Source organism: Acomys russatus, chromosome 10, assembly GCF_903995435.1.
Source record: "Acomys russatus chromosome 10, mAcoRus1.1, whole genome shotgun sequence".
NCBI lineage: Eukaryota > Metazoa > Chordata > Mammalia > Rodentia > Muridae > Acomys > Acomys russatus.
Window position 1 is genome coordinate 52,534,982 of NC_067146.1, and position 14,076 is coordinate 52,549,057.

At 44.3% G+C, this 14,076-nt stretch overlaps 1 protein-coding gene across 2 annotated transcripts; it reads left to right on the forward strand.

Annotated features, from left to right (window-relative positions):
- Positions 1-394: 394 nt before the first annotated feature.
- On the forward strand, positions 395-12,586 carry Nup42 (nucleoporin 42). Of its 2 annotated transcripts, none has more exons than XM_051152143.1 (7): positions 395-618; positions 2,425-2,647; positions 4,600-4,689; positions 7,193-7,274; positions 7,967-8,053; positions 11,129-11,204; positions 11,937-12,586. In XM_051152143.1, the coding sequence occupies exons 1-7, from the start codon at positions 492-494 to the stop codon at positions 12,488-12,490; spliced, it is 1,239 nt and encodes a 412-aa protein (XP_051008100.1). In that variant the 5' UTR covers positions 395-491; the 3' UTR covers positions 12,491-12,586. The 2 variants fall into 2 exon arrangements, with proteins under 2 accessions (XP_051008100.1, XP_051008101.1); XM_051152144.1 differs by having other exon boundaries at positions 395-570.
- The last annotated feature ends 1,490 nt before the right edge of the window (positions 12,587-14,076 follow it).

A 14,076-nucleotide genomic window follows, 5' to 3' on the forward strand; every position in this document is an offset into this window, starting at 1 on the left:
TAGCGCTACTCCAGATGCTTTTTCGCCTGCATTGATTCTTGCTTCCTGGTTATAGCTGGTTTCCTGAGTCGTACTTTCTGATAAACGGATAGGCTTAATTAAGAGTCTCTTTTTGAGCCTGTTCTTACTTTTCTTGTCTAACAAAGTGTAAAGAACGACTGAGTCTCACAAACTATAGCAAGCTAGAGGCTTCCTGGTTGTCTGCTTTATCAGTTATCCTCTCGACTTTGGTCCGGTTCCTGGGACCAACGACTGTGTTCCTTTGCAACGCCCTCTCTCTTCCCCCTTATACGTACGTTCGCTGACAGATCTACTCTTCTCAAATCCCATTGGCTGCAGTTCACGTCGCTCATCGCTATGGAGACAGATCACAGAACCTCTGGGCGCGGGGCGATGACGTCACATTAGCGGCGAGACTTCGGTTACTGGAGACTGGGCCCTCGCTGCTGACCTGAAGACCTCAAGTTGGGACGAGCTGGGACGGCGCTGCCATGACCATTTGCCAGTTTTTCCTTCAAGGCCGGTGCCGCTTCGGAGATCGCTGCTGGAACGAGCATCCCGGCGCCCGGGGTACGGGCGGGGCCCGGCAGTCGCCACCGCAACAGCAGCCACCCTCAGGTGATGCTCCCGGACGGGAGCGCACACACCCCCGCCCCTGCCCTGGCCTCAGAGGTTTCTCCCAGTAGTTGTTTGTGCTAGTGAGTTTGGCCGATCAGACGTGGACAGGCGGGTGGACCTGGATGCTAGTGCCAAACACTGCATTTTTTAAGTTAGAAGTATATTTACCGAAATTTCTTTGTTTATCAATGGCAATGGTTGGGAGACTTCGCGTGGGTCTATCCAGATCCCGACCCGACTCTTCTCGTTCTTGATCACTTGGGCATTAGTTGGTAGGGTGGCACACTGGGCTGAGAACCGTACAGGTTTTGAGGAAAGGGTATTCCGTACAACACAAAGTGTTCACTTTGGAACCTAGTTCTTGAAGATGTCACTGGGTGTTTCTCTTCCCCCCTTGAAGTCTTTAAGACTCATCTGATCCCTTGTGTGACGCCGTCGTTTCTTGATGGAGGAGACAAATTGTATCATTTATACTCGATTTAGTGAAATGCTCCAAAAATTAAGATTCGGGTTCCGATAAATACCGGTGTGTTCCCAGGAACTTCTGTGAGTGTTTGTCTCTGGAAACCTACTTTAAATGTAGTAAGTCGAAAGTAGATAGATAATTAGATGAAAGATAAAATATAAATAAAAATTTAGGATGATAAGAAAAAGAATGCAATTATAAGGCCACAGTTAGGGCCACCCGAGTGCAGCGTAAGGAAGTCCATGTCTGCGCTGTGATCCCTCCACAAAGGATGTGGAACTTCAAAACAAAATGCCATTGATTTCCACTTCAGAGATGTGGTTCCGCTGTCTCTTCCATTGTTTCTTTCTCTTTGGATTCCTGGAGTAGTTTAGAATATGGGCAAACCTGTCGTTCCGTTTTTAGTATACACTAACTGACACATTTCCCAAGCCATCCTAGGCTCAACCTAGAAGTGGTAAGATTAAAGACAAGATCAAAACAGGAAGGAAGTTCTAGTGGCTCATTTTTTTATATTTATGAAGTGTTAGAAATCTGCTCTGTACTTTTTCCACATAGTATAATCTCCATAGGTAGGATAGACATAGTGTCCACAGAGGAAAGACTGAGACAGATGGTTTTTACATACTTAAGGACAGAAAGTAAGAATTAGTCCTTTTTTTTTTTTTTTTAGAATTAGTCCTTTTTATTGTCCAGTTTATTCATTGTTCTTTTTCATTCAATGTCTCTATATGGTCCAGTGGAGAAGCAAGTAAACAAAAATACAGCTTTTCCTGGACACTCACGTCCAGCTAACGCTGGGCCAAACCAGAGGCCTTGAGCCTGCTGGGCAGAGGCTCACCCACTCCAGCTTAGGACTTAGTAGTGTCTTCTTTCTCCCATGGTCAAGTAGTTTAATACGGACTCAGCAATGTATCGTTACATTTCTTTGGGTTTCTAATCCTCTTGTTCTCATTTTGTTGTTGTTTGTTGGTTTCCATTTGGGGTTTTTAATTTATTTGTTTGAGATAGGGCCCTCACTATGCAGCCCTGGCTGGCCTGGAACTCACTCTGTAGCCCTGGCTGGCCTGAAAAGTCTCAGGGTTCTGCCTGTCTCTGCCTCCACAGTGCTGTGATTAAATTCGTACACCAACACACCTGACCACCTTTATCTCATTTTTTAAATGCAATTAGAACATTGTGTGATTTGTTATAACATGTAATCTATAAATCATTTAAAATTAGTAGAAAATAGCACTCTATTAACCTTTGTATAATTTCAAGATAAGATGTAATAAAGATCTCCAAGCTGTTAAAAAGTTACAAATGTTCTGATTCTTTACTTTTCTTGGCTATTTTAGGAAGTAACAGGCGTGGGTGGAATGCCAGCAGCCAGAGGTACTCCAATGTCATCCAGCCTTCTAGCTTCCCCAAGACCACAGCGTGGGGTAGCAGCACAGATCAAGACAAACCTCTCTTCGGCTCTTTTGATTCCGGCGCTTCCTCCAGCGGAGGCTTTGGATCATCCCAAAACCCTTTTGCGTCACCTATCTCTGACGAGCAGAAAGATGAAAAGAAACTTCTGTAAGTTAAGGCTGTATAGAAAATCACTGCCCACTTTCTTGGTTTTTCCAGAAGCACTTAGAGTATTTTCTTTGAAAAAGAGTAATTTTGAAAATCAGAGTAAGCAGCCAGGCATGGTGGCATGTGCCTTTAATCCTAGCACTCGGGGAGGCAGAAGCAGGCAGATCGCTGTGAGTTCCAAGGCCAGCCTGGTCTACAAAGTGAGTCCAGGACAGCCAGGACTACACAGAGAAACCCTGTCTTCAAAAACAAAAAAAAAAAAAAAAAAAAAAAAAAAAAAGAAAAGAAAAGAAAAGAAAAAAAGAAGCAAAAAGAAAATCAGAGCAAGCAAAACCTGACAAAGAACCCAGCCGTGGCTCCATCACACAACCAACCTGTTCACTGTGAGCGTCTCGGACCACGTCTCACTCAGCAGTGTGTGTTCTTAGGTACAGCACACTGGCCCACTTGCTGCTGTAGTAGCACATTTCAGAGGTTAGGCTGCCTCAAGGTCCTTGCGCTCTGCATCCTTTACAGGTCCTGAGGATTACTGATGTCACTTTTGTTGTTGTTGTTGTTAAACCTTTATTTTTCGGTTACCCTATTTGAAGTTCCATAAGCAGTGGATTGTGGGGGGGAGGGCGTTGTTTTGTTTTAAGACAGGGTCTCCCTGTGTAGCCTAAGATGGCTTGGAACTCAGGTCTCACTGCTTGTCTCCTGAGTGTTGGGGTTAAAGGTATGTGCTATCATGCCCAGCTGTTTGCCTTGAAATGCTGAGGATTGAAGCTAAATCTTCAAGTGCATTGGGCAAGCATTAATTGGAGGGAGGGAGGGAGGGAGAGAGGGAAGGAGAGAGAAAGAGAGAGAGGGAGAGAGAGAGATAGTATGTATGTGTGTGTGTTTGTGTTTGTAGAAAGCGAAGTTCTATTTATTGTGATTCTAAGTGTAAGAACATTTTCTTTGTGATATCTAGCACTTTACTAATTAATGGTCACATTCTACATGAAAAGAAACATTACTTTAGGGATAAATAGATCTACAACTTTGTTCAGATTATCTGTTACATGCAGAGACCTGAGGCCTGGAGAGATGGCTCAGTGGTTAGGGGCACTGGCAAGAACAGCCAGTTCTGAACCTGGGTTCAGAAGACCCAGCACCCACATGGCAGCTCACAGCTCTCTGTAACTCCAGTTCCAGGGAACCCAAGACCCTCACACAGACATACATGCAGGCAAAACACCAATGCACATATAATTTATGGATCTGTTTCCTGTATTAGAAAGTAGAAAATGTGAGTAAGATATCTGTAAGTCCTATCACCATTTAATGATGCTCTGTAACTGAGAGCAGCGCCTTTTGTTGTCTCCACCTGACACTGTTGTGTACTGTATTTACTATTTCTGATAATTTCTAAATATATTGACTAGTCTTTCTGTGAATTAGAAAAGTAACACTATTAATTATTCTAGATTACTTGTAACTACAAAATACAAGAGCTTTTGTTTTGGTAACAAGCTCTCGATGTGCAGCCCAGATTGACCTTACTGTATTACCCTGCCTGGCCTCCAAATTTTCCTCAACCACCCAAGAGCTGGAATTACAGCTGTGCTCCATCACACCCAGGTTATAATTCATATTTCTGTGAACTTCTGATGTGGAGAAGAGTCCTCAGAAAATCAGATGGCAAGCTGGGCACACCTGTAACCCCAGCACCCGGGACTCAGAGGCAGAAGCAGGCCGAGCTCTGTGAGTTTTAGGATGGCCAAGGCTACACAAAGAAACCCTGTCTAAAAAACAATCAGAGAGGTGGGGGGTGGAGGGGAGAGGGGAAAATGGAAAATATGTAAATTTGTGTATTTGTTAGAATTTAAAATTTCAGGTATTTACCTTCATAAATAACAAATTTTAACATGAAAGTGAAAATATCCGTTACTCTTATTTTTATTTCTTTTCACTTGCTTTTTTCCCACCAGGGAAGGAATTGTTAAAGATATAGAGATTTGGGAATCATCAGGGCAGTGGATGTTTTCTGTTTACTCACCAGTGAAAAAGAAACCTAACATCTCAGGTAACCGGGAAACATGTTTGGGTGGCTTGTTGGCTCATTAGTTTATGTTGCGTCCTGAGGTGAGGATCGAATCCGAGCCTTCATCAATGCTAGGCAAAAGCCCTACCACTAGGCTGCAGACCTAACTCAGTACTTGTGTTTTTAAAAATATATTCAAAGGTTTCTACTTCCTAAAACTAAGACCATGCTAAATCCATTTATTCCAAACTTCAAACTTCAGAATAACTAGAATGTGGCCTTTGTTTGAAGTATCCAAGTATTCCCACTGAACCTCAGAGTCCCGAGACTGGGAGTGGACAGTGTAGTTCTCTTATGTCGTACTGTGATCAAGAAAGAACAGTAAAACAGGACCTACGAAGTTCCAGTCCAGTCGGCCTAGGAAGAAGCTCTGCGTCATTGGTTCCCTCTGTGAAACCTCAGCACCAGGAGGCACCCGTGCTTCACTGTTGCAGCCGTCACTGCCCGCCGTTGCAGCCGTCACTGCCCGCCGGTGCAGCCATCACTGCCCGCCGGTGCAGCCGTCACTGCATCCGTCACTGCCTGCTTACATTGATTCTTCTTCCCCTTCTGAGGCTACTTATTTTCCATAAAGCCTGTTGAAACTCCTGGATAGTTTGAAGATGAGGAGCTTTCTTTCCATTTTCTTTTTTCCATGACCCTATGGCTTCTCTGGAATTTGGGCTACCAAGTCTCCCTGGCCGGCTCAGGGAGATGCTAAGTCTTTTTCCTGCAGAGTGAGGAGACAAGTATGGCACAGCCAGGAGTCCTTGAAGTCCCTGTCCCAGGATTCTGTGTGCTTCTGTCCTGGCCTACAGTGAGCTCCAGGGTAGCCAGAGCTACATAGTCTCGAAAAACAAACAAAACAAAAACCTTCCACTCCATGTTCTATAATATTGATGCATTGTCAAAGAAAAATTGACACATTTATCTGAAAAGGCCATTGAGACTTCCTTTTCCGGTGACATGTCTGTGGATGTCGTTCTTACACATCCGCTGTGGAGCAGCAGGATGACTGCAGGAGCGCATACAGAAGCACACACAGGAATGCAGGAGTTGGCACTGGCGCGGTGCTACCCAGCAGCTGAGAGCGTGTGCTGCTCCTGCAGGGCATCTGACTTCAGTTTCTAGCACTTATGTTTGGTGGCTCACAACTTCCTGTAACTAGTTCCAATGAATCCAGTCTTGCATTCTGATCCCTGCAGACAGCTGCACTTACACATACACACACACACACACACACACACACACACACACACACACACACACACACACACAATAATACTTTTACAAAATAATGTAGATGTCTATTAAGCCAGATGTTCATGAGATTAATAGACCGAGATGTGCTATTCATCTCACTTATCTTTTTTTTTTTTCCATCTCACTAATGTTACTTAATTATTTTGGAACATGTATATGGGTACATGCTTGGTTCATTATAAAGAGCTAACTTTTCTGTGTGCTCTTGGAGCACGCCTTTAATCCCAGCACTGCAGAGAGAGGCAATGATCTCTGTGAGTTTGAAGCCTGGTCAACAAGTGAGTTTCCAAAACAACAAAACGTTGTGTTTTGTAGTTACAAGTAGTCTAGAATAATAAATAGTGTTGGGTTTCTAAGTCACAGAAAGACTAATCAATATACTAAGAATTATCAGAAATAACTAAATACAGTATATAACATTGTTAGCTGGAAACAACAAAAAGTTCTATCAGTTACAGAGCATCAGGGCCTTGAACTCACAGAGATCTGCCCGCCTCTGCCTCCCACCACTGCCCAGCATCCATCCATCATCCATCAGAAATGTATGTCAGAGTCTGTGAGCTTCAGCACTTGTGCTTGCTTATGGACAGTTTGCCCCAGAAAATTCCTTAGTGTGTTCAGCACAGCATCCATTACCACAACCGGAGTGACAGTAATCATCTGTTCTTAACATTTGCCAGTCTGTGACGACAGCATTCTATCACTAAGTCTCGTTTTGAACTTAGTGAACTGCTTCTACCTTCTGCCTTTGCCGGGTCACAAGCCTTTAATCCCAGCACTCAGGAGGCAGAGGCAGGCCGATCTCTGTGAGTTCAAGGCCAGCCTAGTCTACTAAACAAGTCCAGGACAGCCAAGGAAGGATACATAGAGAAACCCTGTCATGAAAAACAAACAACAAAAAAAGAATTTTAACCTTTGAATGCAGTTGTAGTTTTCCTGATTTTAAATGTGTTATAAACCTGTCAGCATTTTTAGACTAGAGTTTGACTGTGTATGTAGTCAGCTCTTTTGTTTTCTTTTCACTCTTGATCTTTACAGAATTCTTTATTCAAAGATGAGAGAGCTGTCTTTTTTGCCAGTTTACTAATGTAAACATGCATGCGTGTATAGGCTTTGAGTTTTTTCCTGTGGCCTAGACATTTTTGTGATAACCAGCATTGTCACATTTTGTCTCTTGCACTCCAGCTCACTACCAGAATCAGCAGTACTCACTGTTTAAACCCCACCTGATTCCTCACCTCAGGTTTCCCAGACATCTCACCGGAGGAGCTGAGGCTTGAATACCAGAACTTCTTAACCAGCAATAACTTGCAGAGCTATGTAAGTTTGCTTCCATGCTGCACCTCAGTCACAGCTGGCTGTCAATTACTGTCTACTGTGTTGCTGGTGGCTTGCCTGTGTGGGCACAGTTGGTGAGAACTGTTATGTGTGTGTCAGTGCCTTTTTTATTTTCCTAGACTACTTTTTAAAAATTGTTTAGTTGTCTAAATTGATAATGATGTACTAGACTAGGGATATTATTTTTATTATTACCCATCAACTAGTCCTAGAACTCAGACCTCCTGTCAGCTGAACAATATTATTGCTTCTGTCAGGTGCAGATCCCACAATGAATATTAGAAAAACAAAGTGACGTAAAACAGCAGTTCTACTGAACATATTAGTACCTTCACATGCAGCTAGCCAAAAGACAAAAAACAAAAAAAGAAAAAACCCAAAACTCTGAAAGAGTGTGTGAGGAGAATAAGGAGGATGCCTGAAGGGGCTAGTGTCTGTTGCCTGCAATCAGGACTGTGCATTCAGCTCGTACGCCCAGCTCCCCCATCCCCTCCCTCCCCTCTGGCTGGATAGCACTATTTCTGCACTTCAGGTGCCCAGCCACTAGCTACAGCAGGGAGTTAGAGGACAGAGGGAGGCAGCTAGAGCTGGGATATCTCTGGAAAACAGGAGCAGGGTTTAAACATTCAATTCTGAGTTATTTTTTGTTTCTGTTATTGGTTTTTTCTCTACAGCTAAATTCTGTTCAACAGCTAGTAAGTCAGTGGAGGAATAGGATAAATGAATTGAAAAATCTGAATATGTCAACCAAAGGCACTCTGGTGAGTATTGAGGAGAGGTTTCTTCAAAGAAATATCTCATCCATCGTATTTTTGTTTTGTGTTGTTGGGCTTTTTCTTCTTGTTGTTGTTGTGTTGTGTTTTGTTTTTTAGACAAGACCTCACTAAGTAGAGAGGATGTCCTGCAGCTTCTTGTGGAGCCTGGGCTGCTCTTGAACCCACATCCACTTGTCTCAGCCTCCTCCATGCTGGGCTTAGAGACATGCTCCACCGCCCCTAGCCTTTTATTCTTTGTTGTTTGCTTCTTGACACAGGGTCTCATCTCAAATAGCCCTGGCTGGCCTGGCTCTCAGTGTGTGTAGACCAGACCCCATGCTTCAGTGCTGGGATTAAAGACTCTATTAAAATTCTAAATTCTTATTATTTTGTGTTTTGCTAACATGTATGTCCATGCACCAAGTATGTGCCTGGTCCAGTGAAGGTCAGAAGAGAAAGTCAGATGCCCTGGAAATGGAGTTCAGACAGTTGAGAACTAACTGCCATATGGGTGCAGGGAATTGAACTTAGACGCTCTTGAAGACCAGTTAGTGCTCTTAACCTGTGAGGCGTCTTTCCAGCCCCTCTGGTGCTTATTGGCCAAGGATGTCTCATTTTGAATTTGAAGGGAAAAGCAAAAGTCTCTGTGGAGGATTAGAGCACACATCCTCACCACATAGCTACTTATAGCTGATGCCCTAGAACTTATTCCGTTTCTCAGAAAAGAAGGGAGAGCTATGCTTTTAAGAGCAATTTCAGTCAGACATAGTAGCATGTAGTGACAATTGTGGAATTTTGGGTTCTTTGAAAAAACACAGAGATGTTATAAGAATTTGCTTTTGTTTACCCCCAGGTGTGTGGTATGGGCTGCTTCAGACTTTCCGCAGCTGACTGTAGAGTCACAGTTTTGCCAGCTGCAGATAGTTTTTGTGATTGTGTGGCATTTAGAATTCTGGGGGCTTTTCAGAGGGTATACAAATGCTAGGGCCCCAAGAGGCAAGGTTCGTGGTTGTTGGATGTTCAGGGGGTTTGGCTGTGGTTTGTTAGTAGTTGCTCTAGTGATGAGGAGTGAAACTAGGGCTGTTGGGGGGTGCAATAAAGGTGGGAAACAGCAGAGCCAGAAGGTAGCAAAGGCAGGGTACAGTGGCACACTCCTTCAGTTCTAGCTCTGGGAGCCGGGTAGGCTGGTCTCTCTGAGTGTGAGAACAGCATGATGCATGCACTGAAGTCCAGGACAGCCAGGGCTACTTAGGCCTTCTCTCTCAATAAACAAATAAGTAAAAATAAAAATTATTTTTAGTGTCAGGTTTTTAGTTGCGATAGTTTTGAAAATTGGGAAATATTACAAATTCAAGTACTTACAGATGTGTTTGTTTCACCTTGCAGTTGTATAAAGGCATTTGAATTTAGTGGGGTTGTTTTGGCATATTCTGACCAGCTGAGAAGTGGCTCCATCACCATTGATGAGAGCTGATAGAGCAACTTCCTTCCGGGGTGATTGTTGCCAGCTTTTGTTGACATTGACAGGGTCCCTCCACTGCTGGTTTGGAACAACCCACCCTTTGCTGCCTTAACACATGTCATCATCGCTAGTATCTTATCATGAGTATAGATATACTTACATTTGTTTACCCACTTACTTATTTACCTATTAGTGATTATTACTCCAATAAAGAGAAGCAAGGGAAAACCAAAAACCTGTAAAATTCTGTCATTCTGAAACTCCAGAAGGGACACAGCTCATCTAGTGATGAGGAGCTGAGCAGTGTGCAGAAACGGTTGTTACTGCCCAGGAAGGGCAGCAGGAGCTCTTAATGATGATAGTAATGTCAGTGGTTCTCAACCTCTGGGTCGCAACCCCTTTGGGATTTGAAAGACCCTTTCACAGGCATCACATTTTTGATCCTCTGTATATCAGATATTTACTGGTATGCTTCATAACAGTAGCAAAATTACACTTTTGAAGTAGAAACTAAAATAAGTTTATCTTTGGGGTCACCACAACATATTATTAAAACGGTATTATAGGATCCCAGCATTAGGAAGGCTGAGAAGCACTGCTCTCTGTGAACTAGATAAAGGTGTCTAAGATGCTTCTGAGGGAGTGAAGCTCAGCGGGCTTGGGTCGATGAAGAAGGTCTACCAGTTGGCTGTGGTGCTGCACAGCTTCAGTGCCAGCACTTAGGAGGTGGAGGCAGCTGCACAGCTGTGACAAGGCCTAGTCTACAGAGCGAGTTCTGAGGCAGCCAAGGATGCACAGTGAGACCCTGTTTCAAAAACAAAGAGGAAAAGTCTCGGAGGGAGGGAGGGAGGGAGTGCAAGGTTCCCTGAAGGGCATCAAGCAGCAGAGCAGGACTGTCCAGTGCCTCAGTAGTGAGCTTTTCTAACACTGACTGCACTCGAGCTAAAGCCTTTGAGCAGCCTAGGCATGCTCTCCCAGCCTTTTCACTTGTATCTGGAGTGATTGACAAGGGTAGGTTTAACCCTATAAACTCTGAAATGTCCTTTTTTAAAAATACAATTTTATTTATCCTTGAAACTTTTACACATGGATACAGTGTATCTTGATAAAAGTCTTTTTCTGATCGTAGTATGGGTTGTTTTTACAAAGTATAAAATTAAAATTATTCTCAAACTGCAGGTACTCATTGCTCATTTCTAGAACCTTTTTCCATAGAAATTTGTATGAGTTGATTTACTTTTTACTCTTTTTTTGTTTGTTTGGTTTGGTTTTTGTTTGTTTGTTTCTTTGTTTTGGTTTTTAAGACTGGGTCTCTCTGTATAGCCTTGGCTGTGTTGGACTTAATTTTGTAGACCAGGCTGACCTCAAACTCACAACAATCTACCTGCCTCTGCCTTGCAAGTACTAGGATTAAAGGCATGCGCCACCACTGCTCTGCTGAGTTGATTAATATTTTAGAGAGTATTATGTCCTTTCCTTTTCATGATCGCATTATGGACGTTTTGTATGTTAAACATTTAAATGCGTATTTAAATAATAAATTTTTTAAATTTACCCCCAACAGTACATGAGAATTATTCACTGAGTATTGTATCTTTGTTTGGTTTTTTTTTTTTAAGCTCTCTGATGGAGTCAGGCAGGCAGCACCTGCCTTTGGATTTGGGAATCAGCAAGCAGGGGCCTTTGGGTCATCAGGTAAGAGACATAGTGTGGCAGGTTTTGCCAGCACAGCAAAGCGTGTTTCCGTAGGTTTCAACTTTAGAAAATTCCTCCATTATGGAGCCTTGAAGAACTTAGCTCAACAAATGCTTGGGAAAGGCAGGCAGGGAGGAAGAGGGCTGTGGTAGGATGGGGCTAGGACACAGGGAAGAGCACTTTTGTTTCTGAGCCAGGGTCTCACTGTGCAGCCCTGGCCTGGAACTCGCTACGTAAACCAGGCTGACTTGATCCTGCTGCCTCTGCCCCCGGTACTGGCATTGCAGATGAGAACCGCCATGCCCAGCTCTAGAAGAACTTTTTAGGGCTGTTTCTCACCACACAGGAAACTGGATATGATATACTTTGAGTCCCAGCATTCAGAGGCTGGAGTGAAGCATCAAAAGTTCAAGGTCAGCCTGGCCTTTGTAGCAAGACTCTCAGGAATTTGATAGGAGGATAGCACTGTGGCAGCAGTGCCTTTCAGAACTTTGTCATCATACAGTTGTCACGTGGCAGCTCTGAAAAGCAAGACAAGCCAAAAATGTGCAGCCCGCTCTCTCAAATTCCTCATGAGCACAGGTCAATCATAGCAGCCAAACTGGCAGGGCGGTGGGCCTTAGCGGCTTGCTCTAACTTTGTTTTCACTTGTGCCCTAAACTCTTCAATGCTACCCATGCCTGAAATAAGGGTGACACGGCTATGTTTTGTGACTGTAATCTATTTTTGTAGGGTTTCCAGTGAATAACAGCAGCAGCAGTAATGTCCAGAACTTCAGTTTCAAAACAAGCCCTGCATTTGCCCCTGCCCCTCCTGGAAGCACATCTGCCTTTGCAGGTCACCCAGCCTTTGGGGCTGGGCCCTTGGCTGGTTCCACCACCTCTTCCTCCACTCCAGCCTTTGGAGCCACATCTGCTGTCCCCTTTTCATTCAAGAGCCCCGAAGCTTCTAGTTTTGGGTCCCCTGGGTTTTCAGGGTTTCCGGCTTCCTCAGCAGCGAGCCCTTTTGGTCCTGCAGTGGGCCCTGCCTTTGGAAGTGGCAGCTCTGTGCCTGGCTTTAGTAATCCCAGCCCACATTCTCAGGCTGTGTTTGCCAAACCTTCCAATGACCTGTTTGGAGGCAGCACCGCAGCAGCCTCCCTCCCAGGCTCCAGCACCGCAGATAATGTGCTGTTCACACCCCGGGACCAGCTGACCAAAGAAGAACTAGAACAGTTCCAGTCCCAGAGATTCACCCTGGGGAAAATCCCACTGAAGCCGCCGCCTCTGGAGCTTCTGGTGGTGTAAAGGTCAGGCTCAAGCCCTGAAGAGAACGGCTGCAGCCGGCCCTGTGAGCATGCCGGCAGTCTGGGAGGCTGAGCAGAAGGAGTGCCACAAAGTCAGGGCCAGCGTGGAAGGCACAGCACCAGACCAGCCAAGCCTAGGAGACCCTCCAGAGAAGAGAGCTGAATGGTGTTTAAAGAAATGTTTCTGTAGTGCTGGGGCTCACCCTGGGGCCTCACGTGCCAGGCAAGTTCTCCCTGAGACATACTCCATCCCTGATGCTCCAAGCCGTTGAGGTTGTCCTGAATGATTATATATTTTATATGTATATAAGGAATGTAAACTTTGAGTAATTTGCAGGACCTTAAAGTTTAACTTCTTAAAAAACCTAGCTGAATAAAATACAGCTAAGAAGTCAATAAATAAGGGGAATCTTTGTGTCGTATTCATGAGTTTAAAAGTACAATGTACTGAATAAAGTAATTTTCTCATTGTGTTCCAATTTGCCAACTGTCCCTTTAAGTAGGCATGTGGACAGTGGCTGCTGGAAGTCAAACCCAGGCACAGTGTCTTGTGCATGATAGGCTAGTTCTTTGTCACAGAGCAGAAGATAGAAGGCCTCCAGTCCTCCAGAAGCTGACAGAACAAGGAGATACATTCTTTGTTCTTGGTCAGAACCCTGAACACTCAGGTGCTGGGACCAAGATAATGGCTCCGTGAGTAATGTGCTTGCCGTGAAGGCATGAGGGCCTGAGTGCACACACCCATCCACTGCTCATGCACAGTTGTGTGTTGTGGCAAATGTTTATAACTGCTGTACTGGGAAAGGGAGCAAGCAGGTGGATTCCTGGAGCTCAGTGGTCAGCCAGTTTGTCAGTGAGACCTGGATACTGTGGGAGAGCTTGTCTCAAAGATAAGGTGGAGAGAAAGTAAGAAATGTACCCAATATCCATCTTTGACCACCACAGAAATACACACGCACATGTATACATGCATGCACATTCATACACACACACACACACACACACACACACACACGCTCGCGCGCATGCATGCATGCATCCTTACACAGACACGCCCACACATCCTCTACACACACAAAAGAGGGAAATAAAGTAAAACAATAAATAACTCCTGAACTGATGGGACGCTACCCAAGATGAATAGAAACTCTTCCAAGCAACCTGAAGACCTTTTCTACCCTGGGTCTTTGGGCAGAAGAAAACAGAAATGGAAACCCTATACTTACTTCTAACATTGTGACTTCCAAATTATACAGAGCTGTCACCTGTGACAAGACTTGGAGCCAGTCCTACAGGGCTATTGAGTTTTGTAATTTAGTAGGATGTGAACCCAGGGACACCTTAGCCCATAAGATAAATTTTTAAAATCTACACTAAATTTTAAAATGTGTCCCCTGAAAAACGTAATTTCTTGCATCAGAAGGTGGGTCTGGTCTGAGCACAGCCCTCTGCCACATAAGCATGGTTTAGCTCTGGAGGACTAGCTCTGGGCTGCCATGCCTCATGCTAAAAGAATGTTTCCCAAGTGAGATAACTCAATTAAAGGGCAAAACGAAGGTATGTTTGTAGGTAAGGGAGAGCTAAGAC